This window comes from Polypterus senegalus, chromosome 1 (assembly GCF_016835505.1).
Source record: "Polypterus senegalus isolate Bchr_013 chromosome 1, ASM1683550v1, whole genome shotgun sequence".
NCBI classification, from domain to species: domain Eukaryota; kingdom Metazoa; phylum Chordata; class Cladistia; order Polypteriformes; family Polypteridae; genus Polypterus; species Polypterus senegalus.
Window position 1 is genome coordinate 324,961,972 of NC_053154.1, and position 24,886 is coordinate 324,986,857.

Sequence of the window (24,886 nt, forward strand, 5' to 3'; positions counted from 1 at the left end):
AGTGTGGCAGATCTTCATAACACAGCATATCTGATCGTTTCAGCAGAATTTGCTCCAGCGCCATCACCGAGCACAGCTTCAAAAAGAGACATAACTTTTTAGCAGGACTGTAGGTGAAAAGTCTTAGCCACATTATTTGTCAGCTGCTGTGAATATTTTCTAAAAGCACCATCCTCCAAATTAAACCTATTAGCAAAACAAAGATGAATTTCAAGACCCTGATTCTCTATACCAGAGGTTCTTAAGCTTTTCAATCGGAGGATCCAAATAAGAAACTTCACCCCGGATTATTACCATAATGGCAGTACAGCCTTACAGTATGTAGTGTGTCTTGCATGTGAGACAGAGAGTCATCCTCCAAATTCCTCCCAGTTACAGAGGGTGACCCTAAACTGTGGAGTGGTCTGCCTGCCACTATAAGAGATGCCCTTTCGGTCTCAGCTCTCAAATCCTGACTGAAGACTCACTACTTCAGTTTAGCACACCCTGACTAGAGCTGCTGATGAACTGTACAGACTGCATCTCTGTTGTTAGTCATTAGCACTCAAACATAAGTAACATGATAATAATAATTTGTTACTAACACTCAACTATTCTGTTTCTCCTTTCTCTTCTGTTTCTGCCCACCTGCCAAGTTGTTTTGCCTGCCTCAGGTAAAGTCATCTCTGATGAAGGATCGCAGGAATTGTCAGGTAGAGGGGTCCTTTCGTTGGATTGGTTGGACCAGCGCTGACTCAGCTGTGGAATGGCCAAGGTCTCCAGGACTCTGAACAAATCCAAATCCTGTTATGTGATATCATTTACTGTTGAATTCTGCTCTGTACGTGTCATATTTCTATTGCACTATTATATTGTATGGAGGATTACTTGTGTTCTGTTCTGTGTATTGTGTTGTATTGACCCCCACCCCCTTCTTTTTCACACCCACCCTACCTGTAAAGGGGTCTCTCTTTAAACTGCCTTTCCCAAGGTTTCTTCAATTTTTTTTTTCCCTACAAGGGGTTTTAGATTTGGGCGAGCTTTTCCTTGTCTACTAAGAGAGTCAAGGTTGGGGGGCTGTCAAAAGGCAGGGCCTGTTAAAGCCCACTGCGGCACTTCTTGTGTGATTTTGGACTATACAAAAATAAACTGGATTGTATTGTATTGCATGTACTTCCACCCTGGACCAAGAGGTGGTGCTGACGCTAACTGTGTTGTCTTCCTTTTCCTCCACAGTACTCAGAAACCTCCCAGGGAGGGAAACTGACTCCGCCTCTTCCTGTCCCTGGGCTATAAAAGCACAACCTCCAGGAAAGAGGGGTCACTTCACGACCAGAGACACAGAGCTCCTCAATCACCCGAAGAAACCTTTAGAATTATTTAACCCTGCATTAACTGGAGGCCATTATTCTGTTCCATTCTGATGCCACTGAGCATCCGTTTTCAGTTTTCCTTTGAAGTAAATGGGGACAGCCAGGTTGGGGCCCCAACATTTTTTTCTGTCAAGACTGTTATTCCATTGGACGACCACAGGTGTCCAGGTGTCACCGACTGGGATGGATGGTTCCTTACCTGGCCGGGACACCCGTATAATAGAAGTATACGAATGGATGGGCATCCCAGCCTGGTAAGGAACCATCCATCACAGCCTGACACTGCCTGCGGGCCACAAAAGGCAAAAAGCATGTGCCGTATAACAGAAACAGTAAATGCATTTGTTTTCTTTCATGCCATTTCTCATGTGAATATCATTAATAGAAAAGTGGAAAGCAAACATACGGACTATATAATAAACCACTAAGGTCTGTGTGTCCAGTTCGTAAGAGCAATCTGATTGGTCAGATTGGCTTTGGTGGCATAACAAAAGAGGAAGTGGAATTGAGTGAGGCACACAGGGAGGAGAAAGGCAAAAGATCTAGTTAATGCTGGGCAATGCATGCGCACGAGGACACTGCTGCTATGCAAGCAATGTGCCGACTATACTTGCAGGTGTACTTTTAAGTAAATTTGGAGGATACAACTGGGTAGCAGTACAAGAAATCATCAAGGCGAGAAAACAATGCCCTGTTGTGTTGTGAGTTGAGGAAAGAAAAGTGGTAAAGATAAACATGTTTTGCATTCTATTGTGAATGTGCAAAAAAGTAAAGACTGGTAAAAGTGATACAGAATATGGCACGTGAGCCCTTTAAATGAAACACATCATTATGATGGGGACTATGCAAGAAATGGATGAAGAAAAGCACCACAAATACATTTGTATGTCAGCATTTAAGTTTGGTCATTTGATTCACTGCATTGAACCATTCATCAAGCATCGAACCCCGCAGATTGATCCTGTTGGAGCTGCAAGCTCGCCGCCACATGTTGGTAGTAAACAACGATGCTGACGTCACGTACCAAAACCTGAACACAGCACCCGTAATTTTGCTGGCACTGCCACACATTCATTTCTGATGATGTGCTCAGGGGACACATCAAAAAAACGTAGGGAACACGTGGCAGCCATGATGCATGCACGTAAGCATTCTGAGCATAAAGTATAACTTGGCCCTAAAGGTGCATGCTGAGAGTTGCATTCAAAGACAGAAAGTTTAAAACCAGAGAGGAGGTGAGAAAGGTGGCAAGAAAATAACGACGGAGTTTGAGAATCACGATTTACAGGAAGAGGGGGAACGCCGGTGAAGAGACATTCACACACACACACAAATACAGAAGAAAGGCACTGAAGGTACACATAGCGGGCAAGAGACAGCAAATATTTTAAAATTAATCGATTACCTGTCTCTGACAGCATGCATTGTAACTAGTTATTAATAAAACAATAATTTTCATTCAAAATATAGAATACATTTCAAATGCTTATCACTGCCAGTGTAAATGCTTACTGAAATGTTTAGTAAAGCGAAACATTTAGCAGAAGTGAATGCCTTATAAGGACTGCAGTACGAGAGTCTGATTGTTGAAAGAATACAATAAATGGTCACATGGTTCTTGGCACCGGATATGGAATAAATGATTTTTTGACCACTTTTTCAACGCCATATATTTACCTCTTCTTAAAGAACGCTCGGTATTTTTTCAGTAATGTTTATCAAATTTGGTCCACCACAACCCACACATTCCTCTGAATGAGTCTGCAAATTGTTCAGGATATCTTGGCTGTCATTTTAAACAAATCAAGAAACGGAGTCACACAGCTAAATTATTATTAACAATGGATGTGTTATTTGTATCGTATACGCATGATGGAAGGAGTCTGAAGTGAGTAATGCTGCCGACTGATGTCGTATTGAACACCGAAGTCCACTCTACGGTCTGTCTCGCCCTTTAGATATTTTCTGGTGTTCCTACAGTTCCCAGTGGTCCAACAAACGTGTTGTTCACGCTATCACTAGACCGTAATTCATCAAACCACTTTCAGATTAGTGTTAAAAGAAGGAATCCATCATCACACAGACGTATTAAATTCAATTCAATAAAATCTTTGCACAGCTGCTATAAACTTGGATTCGTTGGCGTAACACACAGTGAGTCACCAACCAGTTAAACTGAATTTACCATCAAACAATGCCATCGCACTATACTTTCCCCACCATGAGCAACATCATAAAAATGATCACATCCTGGTGCCTTACCAGGGGCTTTTTCTAAAATTTTGTGTGGAATCAAGCGAGAAGGTATGCATGATGTTCCAAAAGCAATGCATAAACCAAAAAAAAATATATATATATATATATATAAATTAAATAAATATAATATAAACAACCGCCCTGGTTGTGTTGGGGGCCTCGGGTAAAGGGCTTGGAAGCCCAGCCCTGTAGGGACCCGTGGCCACCGCCAGGCGGCGCCCCGGTGCCTGAATATCCCTGGAGACCAGCACTTCCACCACACCAGGAAGTGCTGGGGGGAAGACGACAGGGGACACCTGGACGGCTTCCGGATGCGCAGCCGGCACTTCCGCCACACTGGGGCGTGTCTACGGAGGAGTGCCGGGAAGCAGCTGGAGCCCATCCGGGTTCCTATTTAAGGGGCCGCCTCCCTTCAGTCGGGTGGAAGTGGACAGAGCTGGAGAGAGGATTGGAGGCGGCCAGGAGAAAGGCACAAGGACTGTGAGGCCTGGACATTTGGGGGAACGGTGCTGGAGGCACTGGGAAGTGCACCGACATTATTTCTGTAAATAATTGTAAATAAAAACGTGTGTTGGGTGAACATAAGATGTCCGTCTGTCTGTGTCTGGGTCCGAGTCCACTATATATATACACACACACACACACACACAGTGGAACCTTGGTTCACGACCATTATTCTTTTCAAAACTCTGGTCGTAACCCGATTTGGTCGTGAACCGAAGCAATGTCCCCCATAGGATTGTATGTTAATACAATCAATCCATTCCAGACCGTATGAACTGTATTTAAATATATATATATTTTTTAAAGATTTTTAAGCACAAATATAGTTAATCAAACCATAGAATGCACATCGTAATAGTAAACTAAATGTAAAAACATCGAGTAACAGTGAGAAAACCTTGAACAACAGAGAAAACTAACATTGCAAGAGTTCGCGCTATAGCCTTACGACCTGCTCGCTAAAAACACTTTTTTTTTTTTTTAATGAGTTTTAAGCACAGGGAAAAAAACAGAACATTTGAACAAATCCGAACTTTATTTAAAAACCAACCACAAGCAACCAAGAAAGTAACATTGCAGGAGTTCACGCTAATATACCTTTGCAACCTGATCGCTGTAAACACTTTTTTTTTTTTTTTTTAAATGAGTTTTAAGCACAGGGAAAAAAAGGAACATTTGAAAAATCTGTAAATTAATAAACCACCAAGAAAAGTAACATTGCAACAAATCACGCTACAAACCAATCACTGTAAACACTTTTTTTAATGAGTTTTAAGCACAGGGAAAAAAAGGAACATTTGAAAAAATAGAAAAGTAACATTGCATAGGTCATCTGTCTCAACCTCGTATTCATCATTTTTTGTGCTTCATAGGTTTATCACATCACTGCACATAATAATAACGGCTCAGTGATATAAATAATTACAGGGGTGAGATCTCATTTAGCTGGCATCGTTGCATTTCACAACTTCATCAAGGGTGTCGTCATTTCCCCTTTTCTCTGAAATGATGCATACACAACGGGCCAGAGCTGCCATAAATATATGTTCGTTCTCCAATCAACTTGTCTTTTATTAATCCTGATTTTTGTGTGAAAAGTTGCATACACACATTTTATGTATGCACAAAAAGAAACCAGAGTTTTAGAAAGCTGACCGTAGTTCTTTTTGTTTTGGCATCTCAGATTAGTGCTGTGGTCCCTTCACCTCACAGGCTCGTCTGTTACTCCCTCCTCTCACTCTCCCTTTCTTATTCATTTCTTTGAACATTAGAACATTAGAACAATCTAGACGAGAACAGGCCATTCAGCCCAACAAAGCTCGCCAGTCCTATCCACTTGTTTCCTCCAAGAAAACATCAAGTCGAGTTTTGAAAGTCCCTAACGTCTTACTGTCTACCACACTACCTGTCTATCGTTCTTTGTGTAAAGAAAAACTTCCTAATGTTTGTGCGAAATTTACCCTTAACAAGTTTCCAACTGTGTCCCCATGTTCTTGATGAACTCATTTTAAAATACAAGTCTCGATCCACTGAACTAATTGCCTTCATAACTGTAAACACTTCAATCATGTCACCTCTTAATCTTCTTTTGCTTAAACTGTAAAGGCTCAGCTCTTTTAATCTTTCCTCATAACTCATCCCCTGTAGCCCTGGACTCAGCCTAGTCGCTCTTCTCTGGACCATTTCTTGTGCTGCTGTGTCCTTTTTGTAGCCTGGAGACCAAACCTGCACACAGAACTCAAGATGAGGCCTCACCAGTGTGTTATGAAGGTTGAGCAGAACCTCCTGTGACTTAAACTCCACACATCAAGGTGCTATATAACCTGACATTCTGTTAGCCTCCTTAATGGCTTCTGAACACTGTTGGGAAGTTGATAGCTTGGAGTCCACTATGACTCCTAAATCCTTCTCATAAGGTGTACTCTCGATTTTCCGACTGTCCATTGTGTATTCAAACCTAACATTTTTACTTCCTATGTGTAATACTTTACATTTACTGACATTAAATTTCATCTGCCACACATCTGCCCAAGCCTGTATGCTATCCAAGTCCTTCTGTAAAGATATAACGGATTCCAAATTATCTGCTAATCCACCTATCTTGGTATCATCTGTAAACTTAACCAGCTTGTTACTTATATTCCTATCTAAATCATTTATATATATTAAAAAAATAGCAGTGGCCCTACCACTGCCCCCTGCTGGTCACCACTCTTAACATCGGCCAGTTCTGATGAGGTTCCTCACACCATCACCCTCTGCTTCCTGTGTCTGTGCCAATTCTGCACCCATCTAAAACATCACCCTGAACTCCCACTTCTTTTAACTTGATGCCCAACCTCTCATGTGGCACCTTATCAAATGCTTTCTGAAAGTCCAGATAAATAATATCATCTGCTCCACTCTGATCCTTTGTTTCCTCATAGAATTCCAGCATGTTAGTAAAACACGACCTCCCTCTTCTGAACCCATGCTGACTGTTCCTAATAACTCCTGTCCTTGCCATGTGTTGCTCAATCTTATCCTTAATTCCTTCCATTAATTTTCCTTAACTTTGCTAGTCATTCATCTTAGTCTGACTGTATCACAGGTTGGTGCCGTGTGGAATATTAATTAAACTTTCATACCATCGAAACAAAAGCTGTCTATGATGCTGAGGTGTCAACACTTTTTACAAGCCATGTGTCAGACTGCATACTAGAATGCTAAATAAAGAATTACAAAATATTGTATATTTCATTGCTTTCTTTGGCATTTATTTTAATATTTCTTCATTTATTTCAAAGTAAAAGAAGTGGGAGATCAGGATGTTTGTAGATGGGTGCAAAATTGTCTCAGACACAGGAAGCAGAGGGTTATGGTGCGAGGAACCTTATAGGAACTGACTGATGTGAAGAGTGGTGGACCTCAGGGCTGGGGCCACTGCTACTCTTAATATAAATAAATAATTTGTATAGGAATATAAGGAACAAGCTGGTTAAGCTGGTAGATGATACCAAGAAAGATGGATGGGCAGATAATTGAGAGTCCATTGAATGAGCACAGAGGGACTTGGACAACATACAGGCAGATGAAAATTAAGTAAAATGTATGATATTACACCAGGAGGTAAAAATGGAAGGTTTGAATACACCATGAGAGGTCTGAAAATAGAAAGTGCCCCTCATGAGAAGGATTTAGGAGTCATAGTGGACTCGACACTTCCAGGAAGTGTTCAGAAGCCATTAAGAAGGCTAACAGAATGTCAGGTTATATAGCGCCTTGATTTGGGAAGTACAAGTCACAGGAGGTTCTGCTCAGTCTTATTAACACACTAGTGAGGCCTCATCTGGAGTACTAGGTGCAGTTTTGGTCTCCAGGCTACAAAAAGGACATAGCAGCACTAGAAAAAGTGCAAAGAAGAGCGACTAGGCTAAGTCCAGGGCTACAGGGGCTGAGTTATGATAAAAGATTAAAGGAGCTGAGCCTTTAGAGTTTAAGCAAAAGGAGATTAAGAGGAGACCTGAGTGAAGTGTTTACAATTATGTTCTAAATGGCACCCCTCACATGACAGTGCCTTAGGTGACTGCCAAGGTTGCCTAAATGGCTGACTGATTCTGTCCCCACTGTAGCACTTCATGGGGGACCACACCCCATTTGAGCTATATATTATATATATTAATCTATGAGAGCCCCAGCTTCATGGCACTCACTGCCTCTCAGAGGACCAGACACCATATGCCTCCTCAGGATGAAAAAAAACATTTTGGAATCTGCATGTAATGTTGTTTGCATCAGCTCAAAAAAAAAATCAGAGGGAGCAAAGGTGGTGTCATGTCAGCATTCAAAAACGTTTAGGATTTTGTAATTTCAGATTAAGGATACTCAACCTGTAATTATTTTATTATTGTTGCATGATACTCGCATAATGCAAGGACAGCTCGAATTATAAGAACTACCAAGTTTGGTTAGCTAATAAGTAAGTTGTCCCTGCATCTTAACCAATCACTAAACAAAAATCTAAAATTTAATTCTCAGGCACCATTATGGCAAAACGTATCTAATAATACGGTGTACTCATTTTGACTTTACCTTAAACATTATTTACAAATGTATAACAAGAGAGCAAACATGAATAATAATTCTCGTTTTGCAAATTTTCCATTTATTGAGTTTCGTATGCCTTATAGCCCTGTGATGGATATCCGTCTGTGCCAAAGGGTTTCTTTAGCTCAAATCTCCTAATCAGTAAACTTGGCTCTAAAGTAATATTTCCATTTTCCTAATTAAAGAGACATTAAAAGGTTTCATTTAAGACCAGTGTTGAAAATCCCCTCACTTATGCTGCTCAACTTTTTTTTGTAAAGTGCTTTTTGGTTTTTTTTTCTACTACATCAAACTGTGATAATTACACTTGGGTCCTTTTGTTTTTTTAGGTACACCTGTCCAATACTGGGCATGAGCCCTCCCTTTACCTCCAGAGCAGCTTAAATTCTTTGAGCCTTGGATTCAAGAAGGCAAGGCATTCCTAAAGGATATGGATCTCGGCTGACCTGACAGCATCATATACTGTAGTTACACATTCTCACCACAAACCTCCCATTCCACCTGATCCTGAAGGCACTCTATTGAAGTTGTAATAAAGCTGAAGTCACCATCATGTTCATGGCACTAGCTTGAGAAGATGATGTGTGGTCCTGAACGTGGCTCAGTAGCCTGTGAGAAGGGCAGGCCACAGTTTGTCAGATTCAAGGACTGCGTGAGCATTACTGGAGCACCACAAGGACGATTCCCATCTCCTTCTCTCTTCACTCTGTACAACTTTCACTAGAAATGTAACAGCAGGTCATGTCATGTGCAGAAATTCTCAGATGATTCTGCACTTTTGGGGTGTATTGATAAGGGGGATGAGTCAGGGGGAGAACCTTAAGAATCATCTGCAACTTAACATCAGCAAAACCAAGTAACTGCTTATTGATTTTCACCACACCAAACAGCCTCTACATCCGGTCACAATTCAGGGAGTGGATTGTAGAGGTGTTGGGGGTCCGCCTTAATGACAGGTAGGACTGGTCTCAGAACACAGATGAACTATATAAGAAAGGGTAGAGCAAGCTCTTCTTCATTAGGAGACTGAGTTCCTTCAATCTAGGTAGAGACATCCTTCATATCTTCTGTAAGTCTGTGATGGCCAGTTTGTTGTGCTGGGTTGGTAACATCACTTCATGAGAGGCCCACAGGAGGGTTTCCAAGACCCACCTTGGGGGACATCCCTCTGTGAATTCAGTGTCATCAAAGGTTCCTCCTCCGTGAGTGAAGTGTGACCCAATTCCACCCTCAATGAACTTAGTGTGGCCAAATGCATGGGGGGTGACCCCCTCCGTGAATCAAAGGGGATTGGAACATGCTCTTCTGTGAGTCTAGCGAGACCAAATCTATTCAGCAGGACCAAACGGGGGATTCCTTGTGAATTCATCAGGACTATAGGAGGGAGGTGGAATGTCCCCCTGTGTGAATTCAGCACAACCAAACATGTTGTCCTGTGCATTTAATCGTCAGTGCTTTTCCCCTTGCTGCCAATGTGAATCAAGCGTCATCAATGGAGAAATGAAGAGGCAGAGTTTTGTCTTTGGGCAGCTACTGTCTACAGGATGGGAAACGGCCTATTTACCCTTGACAACACTAGTAGATAAACTCTCGCTTCTCAGCCACCGTATCTTCTCTGCCTTCTAAAGTTCAAAGTTAAATGGCTTGTTTATCAGAACGTCTCAAGTGCCAGAGAGGATCTACTTGCAGGTATCTCCAGAGAGAACCTTTAGAAAAGTGAGCTGCCTGTGGAAACCCTAATACTGTCAACCTACAGCTCCCTCCTGCTGCTCATATTTAACGGGCTAGACAATTTAATGCACCACAGACCACATAACGGGTCGACATGCTGTCATACACTTTATTGGCTCCAATGTTCATCACTCCCAGTGTCCTTCCATTAGATGTTCTTCTCTGTAGCCGCTAATTCAGGGGCTCATCCATAAACAAACATCTAGCACCCCCATGTGGCAGTGACCCAACTATACCGACACAGTCCCACAAGTAGTTTTCTTCAGTGGATTTTTTAGAGCCCAATGCCCATCCAAAAATCACCTCAAATGCCTGCCATCCTTGTCTTAATTAGTCTCCTCATAAACATGATAGTCTTACGGTATTAAAAATTCATATACGATTAACAGATTTTGATACAGGTAAACCGCTTATTTGTGTTACTTGTCTTCTCTTTTGCAATTGCAATTGTTATTATTTCCACATAAACAACTGCAAAACTACTTTTGCCCTCCCCTGTATAAAACAAAAAAAAAATTATATACATCTATGACACTGCAGCTGCAGTACTGAAATGGACTGCAAATCCCAGCATCCTCAGGCAGCTTCGGTAGTAGCCACAGGGGCTGGTGCATAAAACAAGACAAGGGTGCAAGATTTACAAGTGAGCCACAACAACCCAGCAGGATCACAATGAGCGATGTATTTTCGTTTCAATGCTTTACTGCACAACTGGATTAAAATTGCACCCATCAGATCACCATTTTCTCTGCATTTATGATCTTGTACTGTGCCCGCTTGTTTTTGTAAATTCATCTGGCTTGGAGAAGGTCTTTGCCTGGGTGTCTCACAACTACAAATCTTCACGGACATCGGCATCGCAGAAGGACAAAACTTTACAGAACTTTCAGAAGGCTGTTCATGGGGGAATTCAAATCATAACTACACCACCATCATCTGCATCGTGTTGTGCTAGGTGTTTTGTTGGATTTCGTTGGTATCTGTAACATTAATCGTTTTTGTCATTTACTACCATAAATATACACACAAATTAATTATATTTCAAATTTTCTAAAAAGTTATAGTTCACTAAAGAACTGCTGAACTACGCAGTTTGTGTGGGGTACACCACGCATCTTTGTCTTGGCAGCCAGGCTTACTCACTTGACTCGATTGTGCAGTAATCATTTTATGCTGTGTTTCTTGCAACTTTTTGCATCTTATTTAATGCAATAAACTTTCAATATACAGTAATCATGGGCCTAAAACATATTCATGAATTTCTGCATTAGGCCCTAAACCCCATGGATCACAAGAGATATTATATACAGTATGTATCTATCTACTCTAAATATATACACAGTGGTACCTCGGTATACGTCCTTAATCCATTCCAGATCCTTGGACTTATACCAAACGAATTTTTCCCATAAGAAATAAAGGGAAAATGATTAATCCTGTTGTTATTGGCATATTATACATCGATGGGGTTGTATGAAATAATGTAAACACTGCTTAATACTAAAATACATAAATACAAAAGCAATCAGATGAAATAAATGAAAATTTAACCTCACTTTACTTTTTAATAACGTCTTTGTTTTTCACAATCGTAGATACCGTCGTTCTCGGCAAACGGTATGCAACAGCCATGTCCCGGATACGCATGCCACCTTCATACTTTTCAACAATCAATTCAAATTTACTCGAAAAAACACAAAATCACGTAAAAATTCACACAGAGTTAGAGCGAGTTGTTCACTGAATGCTAGTAACTGGCGTACTGATGCTAGTGGGCAGTCGTGGCTTTGTCTCGAGAGAGGTAAACATGGGAATCGCGCGGTGTTCAAGCACGCAAGTCGTATTCCAAACAAAGGCCATATACCAAGCAAAAGTTCTCTTATCCAAAGCGGACGTATACCAAGGTACCACTGTATATATAAAATCCTAAGCCTAAAAGTGCAACAAGTTTTTGTAACGATTTTGTGTCATGTTTTTGTCATCCTTTAAATCAGGCTTATTGTAAAACCTACATATATATGGTTGGTATCATTCTTTTCAGAATTGATCAAACTTAAATGTGATATTGTTAGATTTTCAGGTTTTGATTCCATTTTTAAATTATAAACTAAAAAATATCAAGAATTTACGTCCCGCGAGAAGAGACTTTGTGCCAAGAGATTTAACCATGCCCGGGGCCGGAAATAAAAGACAAAGAGTAGGACAGCTGCTGTATAGGCTTTTAAATGATCAAAGCGCCACGCAAGATGCAGATCACACAGTACGGCGGCAGCAGCAAGCCAGCAGCTGATCGAGCAAAGTAAGGAGGCAAAAAAAAAAAAAACCTGTATTTGTTTCCCATTGTATCACCGTTTAAGGGGGGTTTCAGAGGAGCGACCGCATCTCCTTAGGGTGCGTTCAGCCCCCCTCTTCACAATGCGAGTGGCAGAGACGTGAAGTGGTTGGTTGATAGCGCAAGCCTTGGGGGTGGGGGTTTGGCAAGCAAAGCGAGCCCCTAGTGTATATATATATATACATATATACAGTATATATGTGTATACATATATACATATATATATATATATATATATACACATACATATATACATAATATATATATACACATATATATATACATATATACATATTGTGGCCCCGCCGGGGAGCCCGGCCGGGACCCAGGAGGACGTGAGGAGGGCTTGTGCCTCCTCCAGACCGCGAGGCGCGCCGTCCTGGTTCTATTGGGAGCCACGGGTCGAGGGCATGGAAGCCCTACCCTGTAGGGGCCCGTGGTTGCCGCCAGGCGGCGCCCCGATGCCGGTTGATCCCATGCAGTCGCCGGCCGGAGCTGGAGCCCGGCCGGGACGCCTTGGAGGACGAGAGGAGGGCTTGTGCCTCCTCCACACCGCGAGGGGCGTCCGTCCTGGTTCTGTTGGGGCCCACGGGTACAGGGCATGGAAGCCCAGCCCTGTAGGGGCCCGTGGTCACCGCCAGGCGGCGCCCGATGCCGGTTTATCCGCACGGTCCGCGGCTGGGGCTGGAGCCCGCCGGGACACCTTGAGGACGTGAGGAGGGCGAGTGCCTCCTCCAGACAGAGTGGGGCGTCCGCCCTGGTTCAGGGGCTCGGTACAGGGCATGGAAGCCCAGCCCTGCAGGGACCCGTGGCCACCGCCAGGCGGCGCCCAGTGCCTAATTATCCCGGGAGCCCGACACTTCCGCCACACCAGGAAGTGCCGGGGGGAAGACTTTATGTGGCGCCCGGAGAGCTGCCAGGAAGGCAGCCGACACTTCCGCCACGCTGGGGCGTGGCCAAGGAACAGATGGCGGAAGCACCTGGGGCTCATCCGGGCATTATTTAAGGGCCGCTCCCTCCAGTCATTGGTGGAAGTCGGAGGCAGAAGGACTGAGCAAGAGGAAGGACTGGAGGCGGCCAGGAAGGCACAAGAGACTGTGGGCCTGGACTTGGGGAAATCGGTGCAAGAAGGCACTGGGGGTGCACGTGAGCCATTTTTGTAGATAATATTAGTGACAATAAATAGTGTGTGGTGAAACAATGTTGTCCGTCTGTCTGTGCCGGGGCCAGCCTTCACAATATATATATACATATATATGATTAAATATATGATCATATTAAATATATGATTATATATATATATATATATACACATATATACATATATATGATTAAATATATGATCATATTAAATATATGATTATATATATACACATATATACATACATATATATATATACATATACATATATACATATACATATATGTATACACACACACACACACACACACACACACACACATTATATATATATATATATATATATATATATATATATATAGTGGCACCCGGCCAGGGCGGGAGCCCGGCTGGGACGCCTGTCCGCCCTGGTTACGTTGGTGGCCTCAGGTAGGGGGCATGGAAGCCCAGCCTTGTAGGGGCCCGTGGCCACCGCCACGCGGCGCCCCGCTGCCTGAACAGCCCTGGAGGCCAGTACTTCCGCCACACCAGGAAGTGCTGGGGGAAGACTACAGGGGACACCCGGACAGCTTCCGGGTGCGCAGCGGGCACTTCCGCCACACAAGGGCGTGTCTGCGGAGGGGTGCCGGGAAGCAGCTGGAGCCCATCCGGGTTCCCATAAAAGGGGCCGCCTCCCAGCAGTCGGGGCGAGAGTCGGGAGGAAGGAAGACAAAGCTGGCGAGAGGACAGGAGGCGGCCAGAAAAGGACTGTGTAGCCTGGACTTTGGGGAATCGGTGCAAGAGGCACTGGGGTTTGTGAGAGCACGGTAGAGACTTGTAAATATTAGTCTGTAAATAAACGGTGTGTGGTGAAGAGCAACATGTCTGTCTGTCTGTGTCTGGGCCAGCGTCCACAATATAGAACATTATATATACCCGCTCACATATATACCCAACTGCTCGAACATTTTAGAACACCCCAGTTTTTTCCGTTTTTATGGAAATGCACACAGCTTAATGTCTAGTTCTGATATGGCATGTAGGTATGTTTTGGGTCATTGTCTTCCTGTAGCATGAACCCTTGACCTACAAGACGTAGACCAGGAGGTATTGCATTGTGTTGCAAAATGCTGTGGTAACCCTTGTGGTTCAGAATGACAGTCACTCTATGCAAGTCACCAACTTTTCCTCCAGCAAAAGAACCCCAGACCATCATACTTCCTCCTCCATGTTTGACAGTTGGTGTCACACACTGAGGAAACATCGTTTCACCAGCTTGACGGAGTACAAATCAGATTTCAAATACGGATTCATAAGCCTATAGGACTTTCTTCCAATCTGCAGTGGACCACAGCTGGTATTTCAAGACCTTATTTTGTCCTTTAAAGAATGTGACCCTGTCAAACTTGCAGCATAAAGTCTCCTTTTCACAGTAAAACGGACACTTTTCTACATATTATGATGTCAATTCAAAATGACAGCGTAAACCGCACAGAGGTATAGTCACACTTCACAGGTGTCATTTTTTATGACAAGAATTTACTTTAAATAAAATTACCTTAACCCGCAACTCTGAATATTGAGTAGGTAAATGTTAACATTAACAGAAGGAACAGTAATGGACTAACCGATGTTAGCTTGATACGTGCGACTCATTGTACATTACGCTCAATGGTTGCTTTGTGCCGTTATTTAAATTGCAGCTTCCAAGCAGAATTATTACTGTTTATCATTGCAAAGGGCATACAAATCTTTTTAGACCTGCCAAACATACCATTTGCACCTTTCTTGCTCTTCGGTTTCTTCATCGATCTGAGCTATTAGTTAGCATTTGTTGCGAGACCACCAGCCAAACACCTGCTTTCTGGGGGACGTCTATCTTTACTTTCCCACTTGGGTTAGCGTGAATGCGTAGAGATCATAAATGACGCAATCGCGACTTCCAAGTTTACGGCTCCACTGTACGACAAATTCAGCAATAGTAAGCCAGCTTATTTCACAGATAATAAGAGTCGATTTTTAATCAAAAATATACACACTTTATAGAAACAGCCCATATAAATACAATGATGTCGGGCAACAAGTTGAAAAACAGAAAATGGTATCTACAGAAATCTGACTGAAGTCTGAATTATTCAATTGAATTTAATCAATGCTAAGATGTTAACTTAATATATTTACTTAATGCAGTTGGTAAAGGTTTCAAATAAATATGAAATTTAACTTATATTGCAGTCAAACTATGGCACAGAGGCAACTTTGCATGCTATCAGCAGTCCTTTCCTCTAATGTTATTCTTTTTGACAGTCAAAGCTAAAAATAAGGATCATCAATGCTGTACTATAAAATGTACAAACACACACACACAAACCGGAACAGAAGAAATACCTTCATATAGACGTACGTATAGAAAAACATATTCCCCCCCCAAATGAACTATCTGCATTGGTGCTCAAGTGCATATGTTGGACTGAAAATGTTTTAGATACCAGGATGAAGGATGAAACATCAGAGTACGTGCAGCTCTCAAGTGTCCTTAACGTTGCTCAGATAAGAAAGGTCGTGGGCTTTTCCAATCAATAGAAGAGCAGCTGAAGCAGCATACTGGGATTTTTTTGGACACACACACACACTCACAACTCTATCCATCTGGGCTCTTCTGTGTATTCCTCCATTAATCTAACAGGAGGTGGAGATTCTCTGGCATGACCCACTTTATCAATCAACTCTCATCTTCTTCATGTTTCAGTCCTTAACTCTACCAGGCATTTTTTTCATTAGTAAGTATACAGGTTTTCTTTCTGTCTGCAACTAGCATTAATTAAAATATCTCATATGGTACAATTAGGTGCCTGCCTCAGACAGTGACAATTTATGGGTACCTGTTCAACTCCACTAATGACCTTGAACTAAAACACTAAACCCGACAAGAGCTCATACTGAAGGAATACAGAAGAAACTGTATTGCGTAATGGTGATCGATATGGATTAAATTGTCAGCTCGATAAATAACACACAATGTAATGAGATTATACCTACTTAACCAGCACTTCAGTAATTTATACTGCTCTGCTGGATCATTCCATGTGGTTTCTTTCATTTGTCTTCATACAACTGTGATTTAGAAGTCACCTTGTATAAAACCTTCTGGTCAATATGTAAAAGTACATACAGAACACCTCAGCCTGCTTGTCAGATTTCCAGATAGTCTTCATTTCATCCTCATGAGGCAGATGTTTATTTCAGTTTCTAAAAACCCTTAATTTGAAGGGGGTACTTTCAGCTTCATTTTGTTAAGAAATTTCATTTGCCACCTAGTAGTTTGTGTCTTTGAGAACTAAAAACTGAATTAGGTTTCACACATACCAGTCTTTTCCAAGATTTAAAATGCTTCTGAAGAGTACACTCACCTAAAGGATTATTAAGAGCACCATACTAATACGGTGTTTGACCCCCTTTCGCCTTCAGAACTGCCTTAATTCTACGTGGCATTGATTCAACAAGGTGCTGAAAGCATTCTTTAGAAATGTTGGCCCATATTGATAGGATAGCATCTTGCAGTTGATGGAGATTTGTGGGATGCACATCCAGGGCACGAAGCTCCCGTTCCACCACATCCCAAAGATGCTCTATTGGGTTGAGATCTGGTGACTGTGGGGGCCATTTTAGTACAGTGAACTCATTGTCATGTTCAAGAAACCAATTTGAAATGATTCAAGCTTTGTGACATGGTGCATTATCCTGCTGGAAGTAACCATCAGAGGATGGGTACATGGTGGTCATGAAGGGATGAACATGGTCAGAAACAATGCTCAGGTAGCCCGTGGCATTTAAACGATGCCCAATTGGCACTAAGGGGCCTAAAGTGTGTCAAGAAAACATCCCCCACACCATTACACCACCACCACCACCAGCCTGCACAGTGGTAACAAGGCATGATGGATCCATGTTCTCATTCTGTTTACGCCAAATTCTGACTCTACCATTTGAATGTCTCAACAGAAATCGAGACTCATCAGACCAGGCAACATTTTTCCAGTCTTCAACTGTCCAATTTTGGTGAGCTCGTGCAAATTGTAGCCTCTTTTTCCTATTTGTAGTGGAGATGAGTGGTACCCGGTGGGGTCTTCTGCTGTTGTAGCCCATCCGCCTCAAGGTTGTGTTTGTTGTGGCTTCACAAATGCTTTGCTGCATACCTCAGTTGTAACGAGTGGTTATTTCAGTCAACCTCTTCTATCAGCTTGAATCAGTCGGCCCATTCTCCTCTGACCTCTCGCATCAACAAGGCATTTTCCCCCACAGGACTGCCGCATATTGGATGTTTTTCCCTTTTCACACCATTCTTTGTAAACCCTAGAAATGGTTGTGAGTGAAAATCCCAGCAACTGAGCAGATTGTGAAATTCTCAGACCGGCCCGTCTGGCACCAACAACCATGCCACGCTCAAAATTGCTTAAATCACCTTTCTTTCCCATTCTGACATTCAGTTGGAGTTCAGGAGATTGTCTTGACCAGGACCACATCCCTAAATGCATTGAAGCAACTGCCATGTGATTGGTTGATTAGATAATTGCATTAATGAGAAATTGAACAGGTGTTCCTAATAATCCTTTAGGTGAGTGTACAATTCCATCAGTGCCACATGATGGACTGGTGCCCTATCAAGGGTGGATTGCTCACTTCCGTGCCACACTAGCCTGAAATTAAGCAGCATTACAGTATTCTGCTGTACCGGTCAAGGCTTTCGACTTCAAAACCCTGAGGTTGTGGGTCCAAATCCCACTTCTAATACCATGTGACTTTGAGCAAGTCACGTCACCTGCCTGTGCTCCAATTGGAAAAACGACAGAAATGTGACCAATTGTATCTCAGGTGTTGTACGTCGCCTTGGATAAAGGCATCGGCCAAATAAGGAAATGAAAATGTCAAAAAGGGTTGGCTGTATGCTGCCTTCTGTTGAGTTTCCACTTTAAGGGTTATGTTTATTTTGTCTTATATTTGCCCCTTTTCCTTTATTTCACACTACTGAAATAGTTCAATGACTTAAAACTATGGCCATTATCAAAGCTGTTATTTAAAATTATGACTCATTCAGTTAAATTCTGAATTGCTATAAAACCCCAGGAGGACTAGGAATACAAAAACTGAAGTGAATTAGCGCACATGGTGGATACAAAACACCATTTAGAATCACTTTAATGGAAAATCAAATGTAATTAAGCAGTATTTGTAGGACAGAGACACAATAAAAATACTCAAGGCATAAACTGAAATGCATCTAATCGGCTAAAATAACTCTACCCAGCACTTAAAACATCGCATTTGTACTGTATATGTTCATTTATATATGAACTGTAATAAGCTGCGGATCAGGCTGTATTCTGGTAAGTAAAAATATTCAAATGAGACAAAAATGGATAGCTAGGAAGGTGTATACAAATTGGGGGAGTCAGTGGAATTCAAATGGGAACATAACAATGCTTTGTGCACTAGGGAGCCACACAGCCAGTAACCATACATAACACCCTCTACTACCTGCGCTACCTCTCTATGATAGGTTAAAATCTAAGTAATCAGCAGAGACTTCCACGTTAGCACTTGTAGTGCACTCTCTACTGGAAGTCATTTTGTAATGCACGTAGTACTAAAATGCACTACATTTGTCATTCTTACAGACGGCGCATCACAAGCATTTGTAAACACAAAGTGTGTTACTACAAATGCTTGTGATGTGCCATCTGCTGGAATGAAAAATGCAATACACATGTCTCTGTTATATGCCATTTAATATGGGAAAGTATGTAAAACCAGTGTTAACATTTGTAATGCGCCATCTGTTAGAATGACAGAGAGATAGCAAACGGACAGACACACAGACAGACACGTATCCTTTTATTAATATAATAGAATATAATATTTTACCCATGGCGTAACAAGTGTAGTAATATGAAAGGGGGGCCTCCCCCTTGGTGTAAACTAGCCGTGATGATAAACATATAGAATGGGGGGAAGGAATGTGTGAGCTTAAAAGCCGCTGAAACTGCCTTTTATTTATTAATTTTTTTTACTTGAGCAGGGGACCCAAAGATGACGACTCATGACCCAGAATCACTTGGAGTCTTTTCTTCCTTGAACATTCCAAAGGCTCTGCAATTTAAGTGGAGATATTAAACTAGTAATTTACGAGTTATGGTGTGCGTTTTGTGAAGGGCCGGCACCTTATTCAGGGTTTATTCCAGTCTTGGACATGATGCTGCCGAGATAGGCGCCATCCTTTGGAAGAGAAATAATACTACTGACTCTTTGTGGTCAGAAACGATTCCTTGGCATTTGTTGAATGGAGCCGAATGTATCCTAATAAATCTTTCACCATAGCCCGGCTATTCTGATCCACTAATCAGCCCCTGTCCCTTATTGGCTAACTCGCTGTCTCTCATCTCTTCACCACATAATAGCTGATGTATGCGAAGTGGACTGGCGCAAGAATGGCTGCCGTCACAACATCCAGGTGGATGCTACACAATGATGATGACTGAAGTGGTTCCCCACTGTCTATGTTAAGCACTTTGAGTACATTAGAAAATAAAAAATTATATATATATATATATATATATATATATATATATATATATATATATATAAATAAATAAATAAATAAATAAATAAATATATATATATATATATATATATATATATATATATATATATATATATATATATATATATATATATATATATATATATATATAACATTGGTGCGGTATTTAGTTTCGTGAGACGGAGACTTTTAACATGAGATTCTTTCAAGTCACGCCCTACTTACAACTATTTTCAAACAAGGCCACCGCCATCTAACTTCAGTCGTAGAAATGCTTTTGTCAGATACAGTTCCTGTGCTCTCAGCTCTTATAAATTTTATCAGGACAATAATTTTATGTTCTAGATGATAAACATTCAAGAAAGTCATTTTATTAGAGAGAAAGCAACAATATTAACTCACAGGCAGTTTGATGCAAGTCCAAACACAGAATCAAAATTCAATGCAATATTGAAGAAAAGCTAATTCCAAATATTGTTTTTACTAAAGTTTTAAAGTAAAAGCGAAAATAATGCATATGTAATATTTTCCATGAAAATAGCACTCTCTTTAAATTGTATATCCGGTAAACCAAATGCGTGGGTGGGCGAGTGGAGCCCCCTAGTTTCTATTATATAAAAAAATCCAGCAACAAGACAAGACTTTTTAGAAGATTTTTTTCAAGTCCCATGAATTGAGACCTCAGCCATGAGATTTTTTTTCAAGTCATGCCCTCCTCTCAACCATTTTCAACCACGCACACGGTAATCTCACCTCTCCTTTGTGTGATTGATGTTGACAGACACAGCTCTTGCTCTCTAAGCTCTTATAAATTTTTACGTTTTCCTCACTTTAAGTTCCCAATTAAAGAAGACATATTATACTCAAATTTTATTGAAGAATTTCATTTGGAAGGGTTATCAACTGAAAAAGAAAGAGTACACAGGCAATCCTAGCACCGAGAAATGATAAAGTCAAACGAATTAATGCCAAAAATGTTGATCGGTTACACTGCAAATTGGTTAAATGCGTATCAATAGACTCTGCTGAAACAGTTGGTGGTGGTGCGGAAGATGAAAACATCAACTTACAATATCCTGTAGAATATCTACAACCATTAACACTGTCCAGTCTTCCACCACATGAATTACTGTACAAAAAACAGATGTATCCAACAAAGGTAATGTAATATTTCTTCCACAGATAACAGACACCAAAAGAGATCTTGATATGCCAATCGTATTAGAACAGCTTTTGCAAAGGCAATCAACAAATCTCAGAGCCAAACATTTGAAAAAGTAATTTTATTTAATAGAGAAAAAAAAACGAAATTCAATCACATGCAGTTATACCAAACACAGAATCAAAATTCAATGCAATATTGACAAAAATTTAATTCAAAAAATTGTTTTTACAGTAAAAGTGTAAAAAATTTGTTTAAATTGTACAACTGCATCCCCATATCCGAGCGACAGAACGCAAAGATGCAAGCGCATAGCACTGGCACGGGGGTTGGTGGGTAAAGCCCCCTAGTGTGTGTGTGTGTGTATATTGTGAACGGAACCCGGGCACAGACAGGCAGACATGTTGTTTTTCCACCACCACACATTTAGTTACAATATATACAAAGTCAAAATCAGTGCACACACAAACCCCACAAAGTCCTGGCGACACAATGCCTTCTTCTTCGGGCCGCCTCCACACTCTCTTCTGCTTCGTCCTGCTTACACCCGACTCCAGCCTCGACAGCTGGGAGGGGAGGCAGCCCCTTTTATCCTCACCCGGATATGCTCCAGGTGCTCCCCGGCAATCACCCGCCGACACGCCCCTGTGTGGCAAAGTGCCGGCTGTACTCCCGGAAGCACTCCGGGTGTCCCTGCTTCTCTTCCTCCCAGCACTTCCTGCTGTGGCAGAAGTGCTGAGGTCCAGGGCTCCCAAGGCATCGGGGCACCCCCTGGTGGTGACCACAGGCCCCTACAGGGTTGGGCTTCCAAGCCCTCAACCTGTGGCCCCCAAAGTAACCAGGGTGGTGGCCCCCACGTGATCCCAGATGGGCGCACGGCCTTTTCCGATCCTTCACGGCATCCTGGCCGGGTCGTCGCCCCTGGCATCCTTGACTATGTGTGTATATATATATATATATATATATATATATATATATATGTGTGTATGTGTATACAGTGGTAACCAGTGGTGTGGGGATTTTTTTTCTCCCTAAATAATAAAAACCATCATTTAAAAACTGCATTTTGTGTTTACTTGTGTTATATTTGACTAATGGTTAAATGTGTTTGATGATCAGAAACATTTTGTGTGACAAACATGCAAAACGATAAGAAATCAGGAAGGGGGCAAATAGTTTTTCACACCACTGTATGTATGTATGTATGTATGTATATATAATGTATATATATATATATACACACATACACACACACACACACATATATATATATACACACACACACACAATTATCTCAACACACGACTGATTTTTTTTTACAAATTATGAAAGGAACTACAGTAGTACAGCAGATCCCAATTGTTACTCTGAAGTACAGAAACACGGATAGAAACTTTTTAAAGGCAGATTTTGCACAAAAATGTTGGAAAGTTTTCCTTCACACAAAGTAACCATAGACACAAGGAATAAATGACCAAGTAGTATGGCTGGAAAGTTGGACTTCAGGGACCTTCAAAATCTTAACTTGATGGTATTGCAGATAGTCCAAAGGAACAGGATCGACGATCTTGTTGGGCTTAATGGCTTGTTGTCGACACAATTTTTCTATTTGTAGTAGTAAGGTGATGAACCATTTTGGCAATTATGGATGCAATCAGAAGTGAAGCAAAATGATACCTTTTATTGGCTAACTGAACAGATTACTAGATGGAATCTTTTGAGGCAGCTCAGGCCTCTTCTTCAGGTAAGTTGTAGTACCATTCCAATTAGGTAGCCATACTTTTTGCTGTCTTGTATGTCTAATGTAATAAAATATTAGGCTGTTGTACAGTGTTAGTTATTATGGATACAATGTGACGTCAAGTAAAATGACACCTCTTATTGGCTAACTAAAAAGAGCTTTCAAGGCATATCGTCAGGCAGGTTGTAGAAAAAAGGGTCTCAGTTGCCTCAAAAGTTTCCATATTGTAATTGGTTCAGTTAGCCAATAAAAGGTGTCATCTTGCTTAACTTCTTATTAATGTTCTAAAAAAATGTAGAGCTGCTCAACACACATTTGACATCTGAAATACCAGGAGATAACATGGCTTGTTACATTCAAGCATGGAAATCAGAAGAAAAAAATAACTGAATATGCAGCCCTGACACCTTAAAGGAAAAAGCCATAGCCACTCGGTCCCACTTCTTGCCATCTTTATTTTGTTTTGTACCCGAGTGTACCCTGCAGTGGACTGGCGCCCAGTCAATATGTTTTTACTGACTTGTGCTCAGTGCTACTCCCAAAACCCTGAACGGAATTCGGTAGATTTGAAACATTCGAATACTCAACCCCATTTCAAAGTGCTATACAGATAAAAAGCACAATTGCTATTTTCATATCACTACAATGAGAGCACTGCCATGTGATGTAACTAGCTCTGGGTCTCTCCCCAATGAATCAGGGGATGTAGTTTCGTGACTTACAATCCAATGAATCAGCCAGCCATCAGTGGGTGACGCGGTCTTTTAACAGGCGCTGCTCCTTCGCTTACGCTCAAGGTTGGGAAGAAAGTTCTTTAGGTCGGCTTGCGTGGACGCGCAAAGGTAGGGGCAATAGGCAAACGGGAACGCGCACGATATCTGCTGCTCGGTCCATTGATTCCCCAAAGAGTTCAAAAGAAGTGCAACTACGCGCTGCCTGTGCTTCTTGCCATGCGGCCGTCCTTAAAACATTAAGTGTTTAATAGGAGGGTGACGTATGCACCTGTCCGGCAGGCGCGCTATCATGGGACCGGTCACCGCAACAGCCGGGAGAAGAGAGGAGAGCTCGCTTGTGTGTGTGTGTGTGAGCGAGAGAGTGTATTGGGGGGGTTGATGCGCTCAATGTGCGACGCACAATAACAGCAGCACAATGCGTGCGCGCCTCGTTTGCATATGAATACAAACATCTCGCCGCCTGGGAGACACGACCGAGCGGTCAAACTCCGTTCGGGACGTGCGCGCGGCGCTTCACTTACCGGCTTTGCACGGATCCTTGTAGTTCACCTCCCCTGCGCTGTCCGATTCCAGCAAGTACTCAAAAGTGTTGGAAGCGTACTCATAATCCACCGCGTCGCTCCCACGGGACAGCACCACCAGCGACATCTCAAGCAGTGTCAGCGTCCAGAAAGTCTTATGGGCGACTCGAGCGCAGCGCATGGCTGGACTGAGGAGTCGCGCTGCACTGCACCGCGCAGCTCGAGCGCTTCAGCTCGTCCGGGAGGCAGAAGAAGAAGCAGGAGGAGGTGGTTCCAGATCCCGGGCGTCACGCTCCGCTAGTGCACGGAGATGGAACCGCGAGGGACGCTACTTTTCCGAGCTGCTCTCTCTCTCTCTACCGCTTTGATTAATGAGCTCGACAGTGGTGAGTCTGCAGCAGAGCCGCCCGCGCGCTCGCTAGCTCACTGTGCTTGTGTGACTCTCGCATTCTCTCTTTCTCTGGCTTGCGCTCTCTCTCTCTCTCTCTCTTGAGGGCGTTCCTACCGCTTGCCAATCAATCGCAGCTCCAGCCAACCCCTGGTCGGCACTGTGCAGGTAACAGCGATCCCGACTAGAACAGGAAACTGTCGCCTTAAGCGACATCGTGCGCAGCCGCCGTGATTTAATAAAAGGTAAGACGTATAAAGAAAAGTAAAGTGCGCAGCAGCGGCAGAAGCTGGGACTGAATACGAAACTCGTTATATTTTTACTTTGTTTAGCAAAATTATTTTTATTAATTCGTAAAAAC

The 24,886-nt window shown here is 42.2% G+C and overlaps 1 protein-coding gene across 2 annotated transcripts in view; it reads right to left on the reverse strand.

The window, feature by feature from the left end:
* LOC120515924 (tolloid-like protein 2) overlaps nt 1–24,567 on the reverse strand; it is a 361,663-nt gene extending 337,096 nt beyond the window's left edge. For both annotated transcript variants that reach the window (XM_039737306.1, XM_039737298.1), the window contains exon 1: nt 24,138–24,567. In XM_039737306.1, coding sequence (XP_039593240.1) covers nt 24,138–24,318 — 181 coding nt within the window. In that variant the 5' untranslated portion in view covers nt 24,319–24,567. The remainder of the gene's footprint in view (nt 1–24,137) is intronic.
* Nucleotides 24,568–24,886: the final 319 nt, after the last annotated feature.